This window comes from Aquarana catesbeiana, linkage group LG11 (genome assembly GCF_042186555.1).
Source record: "Aquarana catesbeiana isolate 2022-GZ linkage group LG11, ASM4218655v1, whole genome shotgun sequence".
Taxonomy (NCBI): domain Eukaryota; kingdom Metazoa; phylum Chordata; class Amphibia; order Anura; family Ranidae; genus Aquarana; species Aquarana catesbeiana.
Genome location: NC_133334.1, coordinates 220,670,450 through 220,688,898, shown reverse-complemented (window position 1 = coordinate 220,688,898; position 18,449 = coordinate 220,670,450). Strand labels below are relative to the sequence as shown.

At 46.8% G+C, this 18,449-nt stretch overlaps 1 protein-coding gene across 3 annotated transcripts in view; it reads left to right on the top strand.

The window, feature by feature from the left end:
- Positions 1 to 14,866: 14,866 nt before the first annotated feature.
- The window catches only part of PLCB3 (phospholipase C beta 3), a 244,207-nt gene continuing 240,624 nt past the window's right edge, over positions 14,867 to 18,449 (top strand). For all 3 annotated transcript variants that reach the window (XM_073605354.1, XM_073605353.1, XM_073605355.1), the window contains exon 1: positions 14,867 to 15,076. In XM_073605354.1, coding sequence (XP_073461455.1) covers positions 14,978 to 15,076 — 99 coding nt within the window. In that variant the 5' untranslated portion in view covers positions 14,867 to 14,977. The remainder of the gene's footprint in view (positions 15,077 to 18,449) is intronic.

Here is an 18,449-nt window from a genome sequence, read left to right as displayed (position 1 = left end):
CGGGCGGACTAGGTCTGGCTGACTTTTCAACTGACTTTCCGACGGACTTTCCGACTTGCCTACACACGATCAACCAAAGTCCGACGGATTCTTACGTGATGACTAGGGATGAGCTTAGAGTTCTAGTCAAACTCATGTTCGACTCGAACATCGGCTGTTCGCAAGTTCGCCGAACAGTTAACAATTTGGGGTGTTCGCGGCAAATTCGAATGCCGCGGAACACCCTTTAAAAGTCCTAATTATAAAGGCTTATATTCATGGTATTGTCATAAAAACTGTTTGGGGACCTGGGTCCTGCCCCAGGGGACATGGATCAATGCAAAAAAAAGTTTTAAAAACGGACGTTTTTTCGGAAGCAGTGATTTTAATAATGCTTAAAGTGAAACAATAAAAGTGTAATATCCCTTTAAATTTCGTACCTGGGGGGTGTCTATAGTATGCCTGTAAAGGGGCGCATGTTTCCCGTGTTTAGAACAGTCTGACAGCAAAATGACATTTCAAAGGAAAAAAAGTTATTTAAAACTACTCGCAGCTATTAATGCATTGCCGGTCCGACAATACACATAGAAGTTCATTGATAAAAACGGCATGGAAATTCCCCACAGGGGAACCCCCAAACCAAAATTTAAAAAAAAAATGATGTGGGGGGGGTCCCCCTAAATTCCATACCAGGCCCTTCAGGTCTGGTATGGATATTAAGGGGAACCCCGGCCAAAAAAAAAAAAAATGGCGTGGGGTCCCCCCCAAAATTCATACCAGGCCCTTATCCAAGCACGCAACCTGGCAGGCCACAGGAAAAGAGGGGGGGACGAGAGAGCGCCCCCCCTCCTCCTGAACCGTACCAGGCCACATGCCCTCAACATTGGGAGGGTGCTTTGGGGTAGCCCCCCAAAACACCTTGTCTCCATGCTGATGAGGACAAGGGCCTCATCCCCACAACCCTGGCCGGTGGTTGTGGGGGTCTGCAGGCGGGGGGCTTATCGGAATCTGGAAGCCCCCTTTAACAAGGGGACCCCCAGATCCCAGCTCTCCCCCCTGTGTGAAATGGTAAGGGGGTCCCCTACCATTTCACTAAAAAACTGTCAAACATGTTAAAAATGACAAGAGACAGTTTTTGACAATTCCTTTATTTAAATGCTTCTTCTTTCTTCTATCTTCCTTCGGTTTCTTCCTCCATCTTCTTCTTCTTCTGGTTCTTCCTCCGGTGTTCTCGTCCGGCATCTCCCTCCGCGGCGTTGGCGTCTTCTTCCCTTCTTCTCCTCGGGCCGCTCCACATCCATGATGGCATGGAGGGAGGCTCCCGCTCTTCTCTTCTTCATCTTCTTCTCTTCATCTTCTTCTCTTCATCTTCTTTTCGGGCCGCTCCGCATCCATGATGGCATGGAGGGAGGCTCCCGCTGTGTGACGCTTCTCCTCTTCTGACGGATCTTAAATAACGGGGGGCGGGGCCACCGGTGACCCGCCCCCCTCTGACGCACAGTGACTTGACGGGACTTCCCTGTGCCGTCAGAAGAGAAGAAGCGTCACACAGCGGGAGCCTCCCTCCATGCCATCATGGATGCGGAGTGGCCCAAAAAGAAGATGAAGAGAAGAAGATGAAGAGAAGAGCGGGAGCCTCCCTCCATGCCATCATGGATGCGGAGTGGCCCGAGGAGAAGAAGGGAAGAAGACGCCGACGCCGCGGAAGAAGATGCCGGACAAGAACACCGGAGGAAGAACCAGAAAAACCAGAAGAAGATGGAGGAAGAAACCAAAGGAAGATAGAAGAAAGAAGAAGCATTTAAATAAAGGAATTGTCAAAAACTGTCTCTTGTCATTTTTAACATTTTTGACAGTTTTTTAGTGAAATGGTAGGGGTACTTTTGTACCCCTTACCATTTAACACAGGGGGGAGGGCCGGGATCTGGGGGTCCCCTTGTTAAAGGGGGCTTCCAGATTCCAATAAGCCCCCCGCCCGCAGACCCCCACAACCACCGGCCAGGGTTGTGGGGATGAGGCCCTTGTCCTCATCAACATGGGAACAAGGTGTTTTAGGGGGCTACCCCAAAGCACCCTCCCGATGTTGAGGGCATGTGGCCTGGTACGGTTCAGGAGGGGGGGCCGCTCTCTCCTCCCCCCTCTCTTCCTGCAACCTGCCAGGTTGCGTGCTCGGATAAGGGTCTGGTATGGATTTTTGGGGGACCCCACGCGTTTTTTTTAATTTTGACGTGGGGTTCCCCTTAAAATCCATACCAGACCTGAAGGGTCTGGTATAGATTTTGAGGGGGACCCCATGCCATTTTTTTTTTTTTTTTTGGCCGGGGGTCCCCTTAATATCCATACCAGACCTGAAGGGCCTGGTATGGAATTTAGGGGGACCCCCCACGTCATTTTTTTTAAAATTTTGGTTCGGGGTTTGAACTTCTATGTGTATTGTCGGACCGGCAATGCATTAATAGCCGCAAGTAGTTTTAAATGACTTTTTTTCCTTTGAAATGTCATTTTGCTGTCAGACTGTTCTAAACACGGGAAACATGCGCCCCTTTACAGGCATACTATAGACACCCCTCAGGTACGAAATTTAAAGGGATATTACACTTTTATTGTTGCACTTTAAGCATTATTAAAATCACTGCTCCCGAAAAAACGGCCGTTTTTAAAACTTTTTTTTGCATTTATCCATGTCCCCTGGGGCAGGACCCAGGTCCCCAAACACTTTTTATGACAATAACTTGCATATAAGCCTTTAAAATTAGCACTTTTGATTATTCATGTTCGTGTATCATAGACTTTAACGGTGTTCGCGTGTTCAAACTATTTTTTTGCCTGTTCGCATGTACTGGTGCGAACTGAACAGGGGGGTGTTCGGCTCATCCCTAGTGATTACGTACGACTGGACTAAAACAAGGAAGTTGATAGCCAGTAGCCAATAGCTGCCCTAGCGTCGGATTTTGTCCATCAGACTAGCATACAGACGAGCGGACTTTTCGACCGGACTCGAGTCCATCGGAAAGATTTGAAACATGTTTCATTTCTAGGTCCGTTGAACTTTTTGGAAAAAAAAGTCCGCTGGAGCCCACACACGATCGAATTATCCGTCGGACTCCGGTCCTCCGGACCAAGTCTGCCGTAAAAGTCCACTCGTGTGTACGCGGCATTACATCCACCAGCTCCGTGATGTTGTCATGGAGGAGTGGAAGAGGACTCCAGGGCAATCTGTGAAGCTCTGGTGAACTGTATGCCCAAGAGGGTTAAGGCAGTGCTGGAAAATAATGGTGGCCACATAAAATATTGACACTTTGGGCCCAATTTGGACATTTTCACGTAGGGGGTGTACTCACTTTTGTTGCCAGCAGTTTGGACATTAATGGCTGTGTGTTGAGTTATTTTGAGGGGACAGCAAATTTACACTGTTATACAAGCTGTACACTCATTACTTTACATTGTAGCAAAGTGTCATTTCTTCAGTGTTGTCACATGAAAAGATATAATATAATATTTACAAAAATATGAGGGGTGTACTCACTTTTGTGAGATACTGTATACGCCATCAATTAATGCAGCGCTTTACATATATATTGTGCATTCACATCAGTCCCTGCCTTCTAGGAGCTTGCAAGCTAAGGCCCCTAACCCACATTCAGCCCACATTCACATCGGGCGAATTTGACAAGTGACATTACTGGCAATGGCACTGCCCGAATCGGTGCGGCGCCGACCTTGCAGCGCTGCACTGATTCCCAAAAGTAGTTTCTGCTCTACTTTTGGCGACTTTGGGGGCGATTTCAATAGACATCTGTGCATGAACCCGCACAGATGTCTGTCAAATCACCCCTGAAGTTGGACTGAAATGCTGGTTTGAAATTGCGCAAGTTCAGCTGATCTCACACGATTTCAGACCCGCCCTCAGTGTGAACGTGGGCTTATACATACACATACTAGGGCCAATTTAGACAGGAGCCAATTAACCTCCCAGCATAAACCGGAGTACCGGGAGGAAACCTACACAGGCACAGGGAGAATACATAAACTCCAGGCAGGTAGTGCCGTGGATGGGATTCAAACTGACGAACCTAGTGCTGCTAGGCGGAAGTGCTAACCACTGAGAAACTGTGTTGCTAATACGTGATCTGAAGCTAAGATACCTAAATCTGAAGTTAAAGTTAAACAAAACTCTAGTTAAAAAAAAATCTACTCAAAATCTCCAATCTATACCTTACTCAACAAAAACCTTCTATGACTATCAGATCTTTTTTGCTGATGTGAACAGATTTCCTGTTAGAGGGTGACTACATTCATTCTCCATGGTCTCACTGTACGCAGGAATATAGACACCCTCCATTGCTCCCTCAGATGGACTATGGAATTTGTATTGTTCATAGAGCAGTGCACATGACCGCAACTAATGTGTATTGCTCATTCCAAACAAAGAGAAGTGGGGGGAAAAGGAGAGGTTTGAGAGCTCAACGGAGGACACTTCAAGGAGGCATAAAAACAATTCAAAAGAACAAGAAAAAACAAGAAACAATTTAAAAGAGAAGTATGTTTTTTTTTTTTTAAATTCATACTTACCAAGGTGGGTGCAGCATCGGTCCGATGTGGCATCTGTCCCCCCCCAGCGTCTCTAACACTGAGAGGTGAGCGATCAAACAACATTGATTGCTTGGTTCTCACAGCTCCCCGACTTCAGAGCTTCTGTCAGTCACCGCTCTCTGGTCTGCCCCCTCCTCGCTCAATGGAGCGCTGGGCTGTGGAAGGGGCAGAAGCGGCTGGCTCAGGCTCTCAGAGGCTCGCTGAGAGGCTGAACCGGGTGTCGGTCCAGGGATCTAGGTGGATCGTGATGACGCCCGAACCTGGACCGACTCTGTGACATCAGCAGAGAGCGGACTCCAGACTGCTGTCTGCTGAAAACAGGTCACAGGAGTGTAAAACGAACTGCACTCCTGTGATCCATTGGAGAAGTCCAGCCAAACAAGCTTTGGTTGGACTTCTCCTTTAGCCTTGGTTCACATTAGTGTGAACACAGACATCGCATGTGATTCGCACCCCCACTGCGGGGCCGATCGCATGCGATGTCTGTGCAATGGAAGTTCAGCCATACAGTTGTATGGCTGAACTCAGGTGCAGGGACTTTTTTCCCCCCTCACTGAAATCGGATCTCATGGGTGTTCTCACCTATGCGATCCGATTCCTGTGTGAGTTCACAGTTCGCACTGCGATCTGTGAACCGATCTGGGAATGTCATTAACCGCTTCAGCCCCGGAAGAATTTACCCCCTTCCTGACCAGAGCACTTTTTGCGATTTGGCACTGCATCGCTTTAACTGACAATTGCGCGGTCGTGCAACCTTGTGCTCAAACAAAATTGGCTTCCTTTTTTCCCCACAAATAGAGCTTTCTTTTGGTGGTATTTGATCGCCTCTGTGTTTTCTATTTTTTGCGCTATAAACAAAAAAAGAGCGATAATTTTGAAATATGAAGCAATTTTTTTACTTTTGGCTATTATAAATATCCCTCAAAAATATATAAAAAAAATTATTTTTGTCCTCAGTTTAGGCCAATATGTATTCTTCTACATATTTTTGGTAAAAAAAAAAAATTAAAAAATCGCAATAAGCGTATATTGATTGGTTTGCGCAAAATGTATAGTGTCTACAAAATAGGGGTTAGTTTTATGGCATTTTTATTTTTAAGTTTTTTTTTATTAGCAATGGCGGCAATCTGCAGTTTTTATCGGGTCTGCGACATTATGGTGGACAGATCGGACACTTTTGACATTTTGGGACCATTGTCATTTATACAGTGATCGGTGCTATAAAAATGCATTGATTACTGTGTAAATGACCCTGGCAGTGAAGGGGTTAACCACTAGGGGGGCGATGAAGGGGTTAAGTGTGTCCTAGGGAGTGATTCTAACTGTGAGGGGGAGGGGCTACAACACACATGACAGCGATCACTGCCCTTGATGACGGAGAGCAGTGATGTCTGTCCTGTCACTAGTCAGAACGGGGAAATGCTTTGCTTACAAAAGCATCTCCCAATTCTACCTCTCTGTGACACGATTGCGGACACCTGGCGGACATCGAGTCCGTGGGACCTGCGGTCACGGAGACCGTGGCGGGCATGCACCCACAGCACCGCTTCTTAAAGGGGACGTATCTGTACGCCCTTTACCCCACCAGCGCCATTCTGCCGACGTAAATCAGCGCGCGCTGGTCAGCAAGCGGTCAACAATGTATTGACACCTGCAGCGGTTCAGAGGGCAGTGTGAACTGCCTACGGGAGACAGGCGCTGTAATAGCACTGGTTCCCGCATCGCACAAGTGTGAACCTAGGCTTAATGAAAAATAGATTAAGCCCGGGTTCACACTATACCGGGCTGCGGATCATTTCAGGGACGAATTAGGGCCGATTCTATGCCTGAATTCGGCCCTGAAACGGAGTCAAAGACGCACAGCGTTTTTGTGCAGTGCGCTCTGCAGTCGCCCCAGAGATATGTGAACCGGTGTTCTGCTGAGAAAGGACCCCCCCTACTGCGCAGGCGCAGCGCTTGCACAGTAGGAGCCGGCGGAAATAGCCGAAGCCGAATAGAATAGAAATCAGCTGTACACGGCGCCTGTAAGAGGCTCGCTTCGGGCACGGCCTCACTTCGCTCAGCACTTTTTTTATTCTCCCTCTAGGTCCACTTGGATGGTGGGGCTTGAACCTGGACCCAGGGCGCAGGCACAGTGTACAGCTGATTGAAGTTTTTCGGCTATTTTCGGCAGCTCCTAGTCTTTCGCACTGCGCAAGTGCTGCGCCTGCGCAGTACAGGGGGGTCCTTATCCGCCGGGGGAACTTTCTCGGCAAGACACCGGCTCCATAGGGAGCCAGTCACATTCTCCTACTATGCGAATTAGATTTGGGGAAACGCACATCTATTTCGCATAGGTGTGAACCTGGGCTAAAGGACCATCGAGTGTTGGATCTGTATGGAATATTTTAGGAGGATAAGGGTATTGTTTGGTGTCATTTTAAGTCAAAATGAAGAAAATGCATACAGAATCACTATTTGCTGTTGGAAAAAAAAACAGCACAACTTTTTCATTTTATTTATTACATATATTTACACATAAAACCTATGAAATTTGATGTCATACCCCTCAAAGCCTATGACATTTGACACTCATACCCCTTGATTTACTCTCACTTGTGACAAAATGGGGTCTCCAGGATACTAGGGTGGTCCCAGGGATCTATTTCTGTGCCCTGAATTAGTGAGAAGATACAAGCCTGGCTGAGAAATATGTGCTGTGGCTATAAGAAACAGGAATCCTGGGCCACACAGGTATTGTAGGATGCTTGATGTATGACGCATCATTTGGCAGGGTGGGGCAGGGTTACAGTGTTTACCTGACTGTGAAATTTGGCCTTCTTGAAGCAAAATGGCTATCCTGGTATTTTTTTTATCATATATTGATTTATCCAGGCACCTGGATTAGCTGCAAAGTTGTTGGCAGATTTGAAGGCTGTCTTGTGGGATGTATGAAAGCGGACACATGTTCAGATACAGCAGCTGTCAGATTCTCATAGAGCTTGACAGGCTGCCGGAAGCAGGGCTGGATAATGCTCCTGTGCCCGCCAGCCACAGCTAATTGCCCGAGTCTCATGCATCGGGGCTTAAATGCCCAGTGTGAATTAGGCATTTATGTCCCCAGAAAAAAAAAAAAAAAACAGAAAAGGTGCGTGCTCTTTTGTGTTTTTGTGGACATAAACAGATGTAAACTGAAGACAGATGTTGCAAGTTGATGTAAACTGAACTGAGGAGGGATGTGCAAACTGAACTGAAGATGGATGCACAAAGGGCCCTTGCACCATTTCTCATCTATTTTCAGATGAAAACCAGACAGCGATTCAATCCTAAACCCCCGTACACACGATCCAAAAATTAGACGACATATTGTTCGTGTTTTTTTTTTTTTTTGCACGCTAGTCGTATATCGAACATGAGGAGCTTACTAAAGTTACGAAAATTCTCGTACGACAGATCAAAAAAACTGAAGTGATGTAGTGTATTTGTATTGTATTTTTGGACGACAACTGTGCTGATTAAACTAAAATCGTGCTTGTCCAATTGGATGAACTGTCGTGATCAGCTATCGAAAGCTCTGTACTAACGATCCGATTATTGTACGATCGCTTCGAAAGTGGTATTTTTTGTACGATTTTCGGACCATGTGTAGGGTTTGCAAATGTAAATGGAAAATCATCCAATGACATCTGCCTACATCTGCGCCCATACCAGTCCATTTGTTTAAATTGAACATGGCTGGATCCTTTTCTGTTTTAGATGGATCTGAACAGATTGTTCAATAAAACGTTTGTATACCTGAGCTCTATATATACACCCACTGGCCACTTTATTAGATACATCTTACTAGTACCAGGTTGGACCTCCTTTTGCCCCCAGAACTGTCTTAATTCTTCGTGACATAGATTCAGCAAGGTGTTGGAAACATTCCTCTGAGATTTTGGTCCATATCGACATGATAGCTTCACGCAGTTGCTGCAGATTTGTTGGCTGCACATCCATAATGTGAATCTCCTGTTCCACCACATCTCAAAGGTGCTCTATTGCAATGTTTCTCCACTCCAGCCCTCAAGTACCACCAACGGGTCATGTTTTCAGGATTTCCCTCAGATGAAACAGCTGTGGTAATTACTAAGGCAGTGAAACTGATCAAATCACCTGTGCAAAATAATGGAGAGCCTGAAAACATGACCTGTTGGGGGTACTTGAGGACTGGAGTTGAGAAACATTGCTCTATATTGGATGAGATCTGGTGACTGTGGAGGCCATTGGAGTTCAGTGACCTCATTGTCATGTTGAAGAAACCAGTGGTGAGATGATTTGAGCTTTGTGACATGGTGTATTATCCTGCTGGAAGTGGCCATCAGAACAGAAGATGGGTACACTGTAGTCATAAAGGGATGGACATGGTCAGCAACAATACTCAGGTAGACTGTGGTGTTTAAACGATGCTTAATTGGCACTATAAGGGGCCCAAAGTGTGCCAAGAAAATATTCCCCACCCCATTACACCACCACCAGCCTGAACTGTGGATACAATGCAGGATGGATTCATGCTTTCATGTTGTTTACGCCAAATTCTGGCCCTACCATCTGAATTTCGCAGCTGAAATCCAGACTCATCAGACCAGGCCAATTTTTTAGAGCCTGTGTGAATTGTAGCCTCAGTTTCCTGTTCTTATCTGACAGGAGTGGCACCCGGTGTGGTCTTCTGCTGCTGTAGCCCATCTGCTTAAGGTTCAATGCGTTGTGCATTGGGCAGAGATGGTATTCTGCATACCTTGGTTGTAACAAGTGGTTATTTAAATTACTATTGCTTTTCTATCATCTCGATCTGTCCATTCTCCTCTGACATCAACAAGGAGTTTTCATCCACACAACTGGATATTTTCTCTTTTTCGGACCATTCCCTGTAAACCCGAGAGATGGTTGTGTGTGAAAATCCCAGTAGATCAGCAGTTTTTGAAATACTTAGTCCAGCTCGTCTGGCACCAACAACCATGCCACGTTCAAAGTCACTTAAATCGCCTTTCTTCCCTGTTCTGATGCTCAGTTTGAACTTCAGCAAGTGGTCTTTACCACGTCTAGATGCCTAAATGCATTGAGTTGCTTCCATGTGATTGGCTGATTAGCAATTTGTGTTATCAAGCAATTGAACGGGTGTACCTAATAAAGTTGCCGGTGAGTATATAACACCCCAGATGTTGACCACGAATGTCTTTCTAGACCTCAAAATGTGTATCTGATAATTAAGGTATAGTGCTAAAATACCTAACATATCGTGCATCAATGAACATTCAGTATACCCTCCATACAATGATGAATAAACCTTCCATATAGCCTTATAAATGTGAGCTTATCATAAGGTACAGCAATAAATAAACGTCATTTAGCAAAATAAAAGCAGTCTCTGATAAAGTGCAGTTAGTATAAGCAATGTGCTAAACAATCCAAAGTAAAGTGCTTTCCACCAACAATCCCCTATATGTATACACATGTAAAATGAAATACACAATATATGATCTTCAGTGCCTAAATTAATAAGGCCCCTTCACACAGGAGCCTTCCGTTCAGATCAGCAGGGAATCTTATCCACTAATACCCTGCTGATTGGAGCAAAGTGGGCAGATGGCAGGTCTGTGTCCGCTCAGTTTATGCAGCACGGACACAGACAGACTCCGCTCTGCTTTATGGGTGGCTGGGTGTAAATGGACTCTGATGTTTGTTTAAACCTGGCTGCCTCTGATGTGGTCCAGTAGCCTGCAGTCCTCTTCCATTCTTTTTAGTGGGCCTGATCGAACGCAGAGGTAGGCAAATGTAAAAGGACACAAATCCTGTACTGACTAACTGCAACTGACATCACCAGTGACATTAATACAGTGATCAGTGCTAATAATATGCACTGTCACTGTACTAAGGACACTAGCTTGGAAGGGGTTAATATCTAGGGCAATCAAGGGGTTAAATATGTGCCTAACTTTGTGTAATGTGTGTACAGTGTGCTGCTTTTACCAGTTGATCTCAAAGTCTCATTCCTCCTTTGCAGGGATGAGAAACACAGAGATCGTTCCTTGTGTACAGAGCCCTGTATTGAATGTTAAACACAGAGCACTCGGCTGTGAATGGACATAGCTGATCAACATGTCCCAGCTATGAATGATTGGCCAGGACTCGCTGACAGGCTCTCGCTGTGTACAACATCCCTCCCAACTTTTTGAGATGGGAATGAGGGAGACCTATCACCAAAGGTATGCAGGCATAGGACACACCCCTTGCCACGCCCCCTTAAAGGAGAATTGTACAAAAAAAAAAACAAGACTGGTTAAACCCACAAGTGCTTTTTTTTACCACTATTATTTCTTTATATTGGCTTTTGTAATTTACAAATGCAGCAATTTAGAAATCAGATGAAAGGTTTAGTGCTGGAAAACAATTTTTGATAGCTAAAAAGTGCATTTTATATACATCTATATAGATCAGACCAAAATGAGGGACAAATGAGGAGGAATGAGGGACAGAGGGACATTGCTCCAAATCAGGGACAGTCCCTTGAAATCAGGGACAGTTGGGAGCTATGTGTACAATACAGTGGGAGACGACCGGGCGGAGGGGGGGGTACGAATGCACACGCCCTAAACCCAGAAGTAGGCAGTGACGTATGGATATGTTGATTTGCCTAAAGCAGCCAGCAGCAGTACAATGCAGGTGGCCGGTTGCTAAATGGTAAACGTCTGTTCCATTTGGTCTCATTCACAGGGACATACTGATCCATACGCCCATGCAAGGGGCCATCTTTTGCAGCCTGGGATGCACAGGAGTTCCATGCTGAAGCATGCAGGCAGCCTGTTGAAATCAGTGACAGGCAGCCAGATGGACAGACCTATTTCTGCGAGTCTGATGTCCAGATCAGGGAGCAGACAGACTATACTCTGATCCATGCATTGAACCTGCACAGATGTACACACTGGGATGCGCATTAGGGGTGCAACGGATCAAAAAACTCACGGTTCGGATCGCTACTCGGATCAGGAGTCACGGTTCGGATCATTTTCGGATCAACAAAAAAAAAAATCTCCCCCACTGTAATATCCACAATCTCCCTATTGGCAGAGTATTGGCGGGTATATTGGCAAGGTATATTGGCAGAGTATTGGCAGGGTATTGGCAGAGTATTGGCAGGGTATGGCAGATTATTGGCAGGGTATGGTAAACTATTGGCAGGGTATGGTAAACTATTGGCAGGGTATTGGCAGGGTATTGGCAGAGTATTGGCAGGGTATTGGCAGGGTATTGGCAGAGTATTGGCAGGGTACTGGCAGGGTACTGGCAGGGTATTGGCAGGGTATGGTAGACTATTGGCAGGGTATGGCAGAGTATTGCAGAGTATTGGCAGGGTATGGAAGAGTATTGTCAGGGCATTGCAGAGTATTGCAGCAGGGCATTGCAGAGTATTGTCAGGGCATTGCAGAGTATTGTCAGGGCATTGCAGAGTATTGCAGCAGGGCATTGCAGAGTATTGCAGCAGGGCATTGCAGAGTATTGTCAGGGCATTGCAGAGTATTGTCAGAGTATTGCAGCAGGGCATTGCAGAGTATTCGCAGGGCATTGCTGCCAACCGATCTCTCCCCTCCACTGTACAGATCAGTACACAGAGGGGAGAGAGGAACTAGCGTCATGAAATGACGCCGGTTTGTTACAAGTGATCACTCCATCATTTGACGGAGCGATCAAGTGCTAAACGGCCGCCGGGTGTACCAAGATGACCGCCGCTCCGGAGCTAGGCTGAAGCCGCGGCCTTTCCTATCGCCGAGGCCACAGAGCACTCCGCGGATCACGGGTGTCCTGATCCGCGGAGGTTGATCTGTACAGGTCATGGATCGATGACAATCCGTTGCACCCCTAATGCGCATGCAGCTTCAAGCAGCCGGCTGCCTGTCGCTGATTTCGGCAGGCTGCCTGTACCTCCCTGCATGGAACTCCTGTGCATCCTGGTGGCTGAAGATGACCCTTGGTAAGGATGTACGGATTGGTACACCCATGTTATTGAGGTTTTATGTCTGTTTTTAGGCAAGAAACACATTTCTTGTTTTACACTTGGCACCTATGATTAGTTTCTTCAACAACTATAAAGATCGAAAGCAAAAACTGATGTAAACTGACCAGAACTGAAGTGAAACTGATGTAAACTTCACTGAACTGAACACGGATGTGGAGACTTGTGTAACCAGAATCAGTATTCAGAATTTTTTCTAAGTAAAAAATGTAACTGAGCTGATAACACCCATCTGAAAGGCCCCTTGGTTAAAGTGGATGTAAATCCTCACATATACCCAGTGAAGTGAACAGCCTCAGATGATACACAGAGATAAAACAAATCTCTCTACAGAAGTTTAACATGTATATCTGCTGTCTTCAGCTTTATATATTCTTTAGAAAGTTCAGATTGTATTAGAGATTTTCTCTTCCTGTTCAACACTGAGTGTGAAGTCTGGGCATACAGCCAAGACAGCTGATTGGAGGAAAGGCACTCCCCCCCCCCCCCTTCCACATAGGCAAAGGAAGAAAGGAATAGGCTGAGCTGTGCTCTGACAAGTCAAGCTGTCTGCTAATCTATTTACAGCAACCTCCCTCTCCTGTGTCGGAGAACTTGTCAGAAGTTATCATGTTGATAATAGAGGAAAGGAGCAGGAGAAAGACGCGGGACTCAGTGCTTTGAAAAGAGATAACAAAACACTACAGATATATGTGCCCAGCTCAAATTTCATGAATCAGGTTTACATCCACTTTAAGCATCTTCAGTTCAGTCACTTTTTTGATAAAAAAACTGATGAAGACAGGTTCCATTAATCTTCATCAGTGTGTACAGTGTGTGAGATGCACATATAGGATGTACAGTGTGTAAGATGCACATATAGGATGTACACACATAAGATGCACATATAGGATGTACACACATAAGATGCACATATAGGATGTACACACATAAGATGCACATATAGGATGTACGCATATAGGATTTACACACATATAGGATGTACATGTATGGGATGCACATAAGATGCAGATATAGAATGCACACACATAGGATGTACACATAGAATGCACACACATATAGAATGCACACACATAGGATGTACACATAGAATGCACACACATATAGAATGCACACACATAGGATGTACACATAGAATGCACACACATATAGAATGCACACACATAGGATGTACACATAGAATACACACACATATAGAATGCACACACATAGGATGTACACATAGAATGCACACACATAGGATGTACACATAGAATACACACAGTACCATACACCTCCCAACTTTCTGAGATGGGAATGAAGGACACTTGTTAGCAAACGTATGTAGGTATAGGACACACCCCTTGCCACGCCCCCTTAAAGGAGAATTATGTTTAAAACAATGATTAGATAAACCCACAAATGCTTTTTTACCACCACTATTCCTTTATATTGGCTAAAGCAGAGCTCCGGGGTGTTCCCACACTCCACATGCATGATGTTCGGTTGCAGAGAAGGGGAAATGTCTCACCGCCTGTGATTAGCGCAGTGCTGACTTCCTGGGGGCTCCGCATGTGGAGTGTGGGAACACCCCGGAGCTCCTCCTTAATATTGGCTTATGAAATTTAGAAATGCAGTAATTTAGAGAATAGTGGATTTTATACACATCTATAGAGATCAGACCAGAATGAGGGACACATGAGAAGGACAGAGGGACATTGCTCCGAATCAGGGACAGTTGGGGGCTCTGCAGTACAGTGGATGGGTGAATTAGTCCCGGGGCTGTGTGATCTCTGAGTATCCAATCCATTGTAATGTGTCTCAGGGGCGGAAGTGCAGCGTCCAGCCCCTCGCCTGTCAGATGTCAGCCTGAAATATGCCGCTGTCGGAGGCTGCACTGATCAGTCCTGATATTTAGGACTCCCATAGGATGAAGGAGATGAGCCGTGAACACAGCACACCTGTACTGATGACATCCGGGCCCCTCACACCCCCTGAGCCCATGTGTCCCGGCTGCTGTCCGCTGTCATCCTGTGTGTGGGCGGGGTCACCTGGGAGAGCGGTATGTGAGGAATGTGACGGGACAGAACTCTCCCCTCCACTCCACACAGGTGCCAGGAGAGGACGGGGCCGCTCGCTGATTGGCGGAGGCGGGTCACGTGGTGCGGGAGAAATGCTGAGCTGGGTAGTGCGGAGATAAGAGAACTTTCCTCCTTCCTGGTACAAGGACCGTCTCATCCCCGACTTCTCCCAGCCCTCCCTGTCCCCGCCCCTCTATGAGCCGGCCCCGCCCCCTCCTCCCTTGTCCCCTCCCCTCACCTCTCCCTCCAAGTCAGTCCCCGCTTGTCTCTCCTCACCTCCCTCTTCTCTTCTTGCCCCCCTGAGTTGCCCTCAGTCATGGCGGGGGCCCGGCCGGGGGTACACTCTCTGCAGCTGGAGCCGGTGCAGGTACCGGAGATTCTACAACGGGGCAGCAAGTTCATCAAGTGGGACGAGGTGAGAGCGGAGCATGGACGGGGGACGGGGGAGGAGGGAGGGAGGGGGACTCTACAATCACTGACAGCAACTTCTTCTCACTGAGACCTCCTTGGGGTCACCCAGCATGGGGGAGGGGGAGTGTGCTGGGACTTGTAGTGTGCACCACCCCCATACTCTCTGTCACTGTCTACAATGAGGAGTAATAAGTGTCCTGGGGGGGGGGGGTCACTATGATGAGAAGTAATAAGTGTCTGGGGGGGGTCACTATGATGAGATGTAATAAGTGTGGGGGGTCACTATGATGAGAAGTAATAAGTGTCTGGGGGGGGGTCACTATGATGAGAAGTAATAAGTGTGGGGGGGGGTCACTATGATGAGAAGTAATAAGTGTCTGGGGGGGGGTCACTATGATGAGAAGTAATGTTTGTGTGTGGGGGGGGGGGTAGTCACACTATGATGAGATGTAATAACTTAAGTGTCCGGGGGGGGGGTCACTATGATGAGAAGTAATAAGTGCCGGGGGGGGGGGGTCACTATAATGAGAAGTAATAAGTGCCGGGGGGGGGTCACTATAATGAGAAGTAATACGTGCCGGGGGGGGGTCACTATAATGAGAAGTAATAAGTGCCGGGGGGGGTCACTATAATGAGAAGTAATAAGTGTCGGGGGGGGGGGGGTCACTATAATGAGAAGTAATAAGTGTCGGGGGGGGGTCACTATGATGAGATGTAATAAGTGTGGGGGGTCACTATGATGAGAAGTAATAAGTGTCTGGGGGGGGGTCACTATGATGAGAAGTAGTAAGTGTGGGGGGGGGCACTATGATGAGAAGTAATAAGTGTGGGGGGGGCACTATGATGAGAAGTAGTAAGTGTGGGGGGGGGGGGCACTATGATGAGAAGTAATAAGTGTGGGGGGGGGGCACTATGATGAGAAGTAGTAAGTGTGGGGGGGGGCACTATGATGAGAAGTAATAAGTGTGGGGGGGGGGCACTATGATGAGAAGTAGTAAGTGTGGGGGGGGGCACTATGATGAGAAGTAATAAGTGTGGGGGGGGGGCACTATGATGAGAAGTAATAAGTGTGGGGGGGGGCACTATGATGAGAAGTAATAAGTGTGGGGGGGGGGCACTATGATGAGAAGTAATAAGTGTGGGGGGGGCACTATGATGAGATGTAATAAGTGTGGGGGGGGGCACTATGATGAGAAGTAATAAGTGTGGGGGGGGGCACTATGATGAGAAGTAATAAGTGTGGGGGGGGCACTATGATGAGAAGTAATAAGTGTGGGGGGGGCACTATGATGAGAAGTAATAAGTGTGGGGGGGCACTATGATGAGAAGTAATAAGTGTGGGGGGGGCACTATGATGAGAAGTAATAAGTGTGGGGGGGGCACTATGATGAGATGTAATAAGTGTCCGGAGGGGGGGGGTCAATATGATGAGAAGTAATAAGTGTGTGGGGGGGGGGGCACTATGATGAGAAGTAATAAGTGTGGGGGGGGGGCACTATGATGAGAAGTAATAAGTGTGGGGGGGGGGCACTATGATGAGAAGTAATAAGTGTGGGGGGGGCACTATGATGAGAAGTAATAAGTGTGGGGGGGGCACTATGATGAGATGTAATAAGTGTGGGGGGGGGGCACTATGATGAGATGTAATAAGTGTGGGGGGGGCACTATGATGAGAAGTAATAAGTGTGGGGGGGGGCACTATGATGAGAAGTAATAAGTGTGGGGGGGGGCACTATGATGAGAAGTAATAAGTGTGGGGGGGGGCACTATGATGAGAAGTAATAAGTGTGGGGGGGGGCACTATGATGAGAAGTAATAAGTGTGGGGGGGGGCACTATGATGAGAAGTAATAAGTGTGGGGGGGGGCACTATGATGAGAAGTAATAAGTGTGGGGGGGGGCACTATGATGAGAAGTAATAAGTGTGGGGGGGGGCACTATGATGAGAAGTAATAAGTGTGGGGGGGGGCACTATGATGAGAAGTAATAAGTGGGGGGGGGGGCACTATGATGAGAAGTAATAAGTGTCCGGAGGGGGGGGGTCAATATGATGAGAAGTAATAAGTGTGTGGGGGGGGGGGCACTATGATGAGAAGTTTGACAAGGGCCAAACTGTAATGGTTAGATGATTGGGTCAGAACAACTCTGATGCTGCAGCTCTTGTGGAATGTTCTTGGTCTGCGGTGATCAGGACCGACCAAAAGTGGCCCAAAGAAGGAAAACCAGGGAACTGGTGACGGTCATGGGTGGCCAAAGCTGATTGATGGATATAGGAAGCGAAGGCTGGCCCGTTTTAGTCCGATCCAATAGAAGAGCTACTGTTGCTCAGATTGCTGGAATAGGTGATGCCGGTTCTGATAGAAAGGTGTCAGAACATACAGTGTATCGCAGTTTGTTGCGTATGGGGCTGAGTAGCCACAGATCCGCCAGGGTGTCCATGCTGACTCGTTCCCATAGCCAAAAGCATCTACACTGGGCATGTGAGCATCAGAACTGGACCACGGAGCAGTGGAAGAAAGTGGCCTGGTCTGATGAATTCAAGAATGGTTTTAAGAACTCAACAAGTTTGAGGTGTTGACTTGACCTTCAAATTCTCTAAATATCAATCCAACTGAGCATGTGCAGGAAAACAAGTCTGATTCAAGGAGGCCCACACTCACAACTTAAAGGATTTGCTACTGTTGACTTGGCACCAGGTACCACAGCATACCTTCAGAGGTCTAGTGGAGTCCATGCTTTGCCAGGTCAGGGCTGTTCTGGCAACAAAAGGGGGCCTACTCCATATTAGATGGCTGGTCATTGTACACTGACCATACACCATGCGATCCGCTTCATCATAACAACCGTTTTCTGGTTTACACTGGCAATCCGATCGAAAACAGGCTGGAAATCTATGAATACACCTCAGTGCCCATCACAAAGGCATCATTGATCAATTGTCATTTTATTCTCTGGTTGCTGAAATCAGGAAATATTTATGACAGAAAGTGACATGTTGTTAGCAGTGTGGCCAGCATGAAAGTGTTAGGGCTCATTCACCACCATACAGGTGTGCTGATCACAGGGCTGCTGAGCCCATCCCAGCACACCACACTGTTTACCCTTTTTTTTTTTTCTTTCTGTCCAAACTTTTTTCCGATTTATGGCGTGACATTCCATAAATTTTAATTTTAAACAGTAACATTGCGATGAGGTAGTTCGTGTCACAACCCACTGCATTTAACTACTTGCTGATCAGCTCACGCCGATATACTATGAAAAAAAGGGGGGGGGTTTGCCTGGATCAACCACGAATAAAGATACAAAAATTGGATAGTAGTAGTAGACTCAGATATTCATCCAGAGGGATTAAATGGATGCAGTTTGGATTGCCTTAAA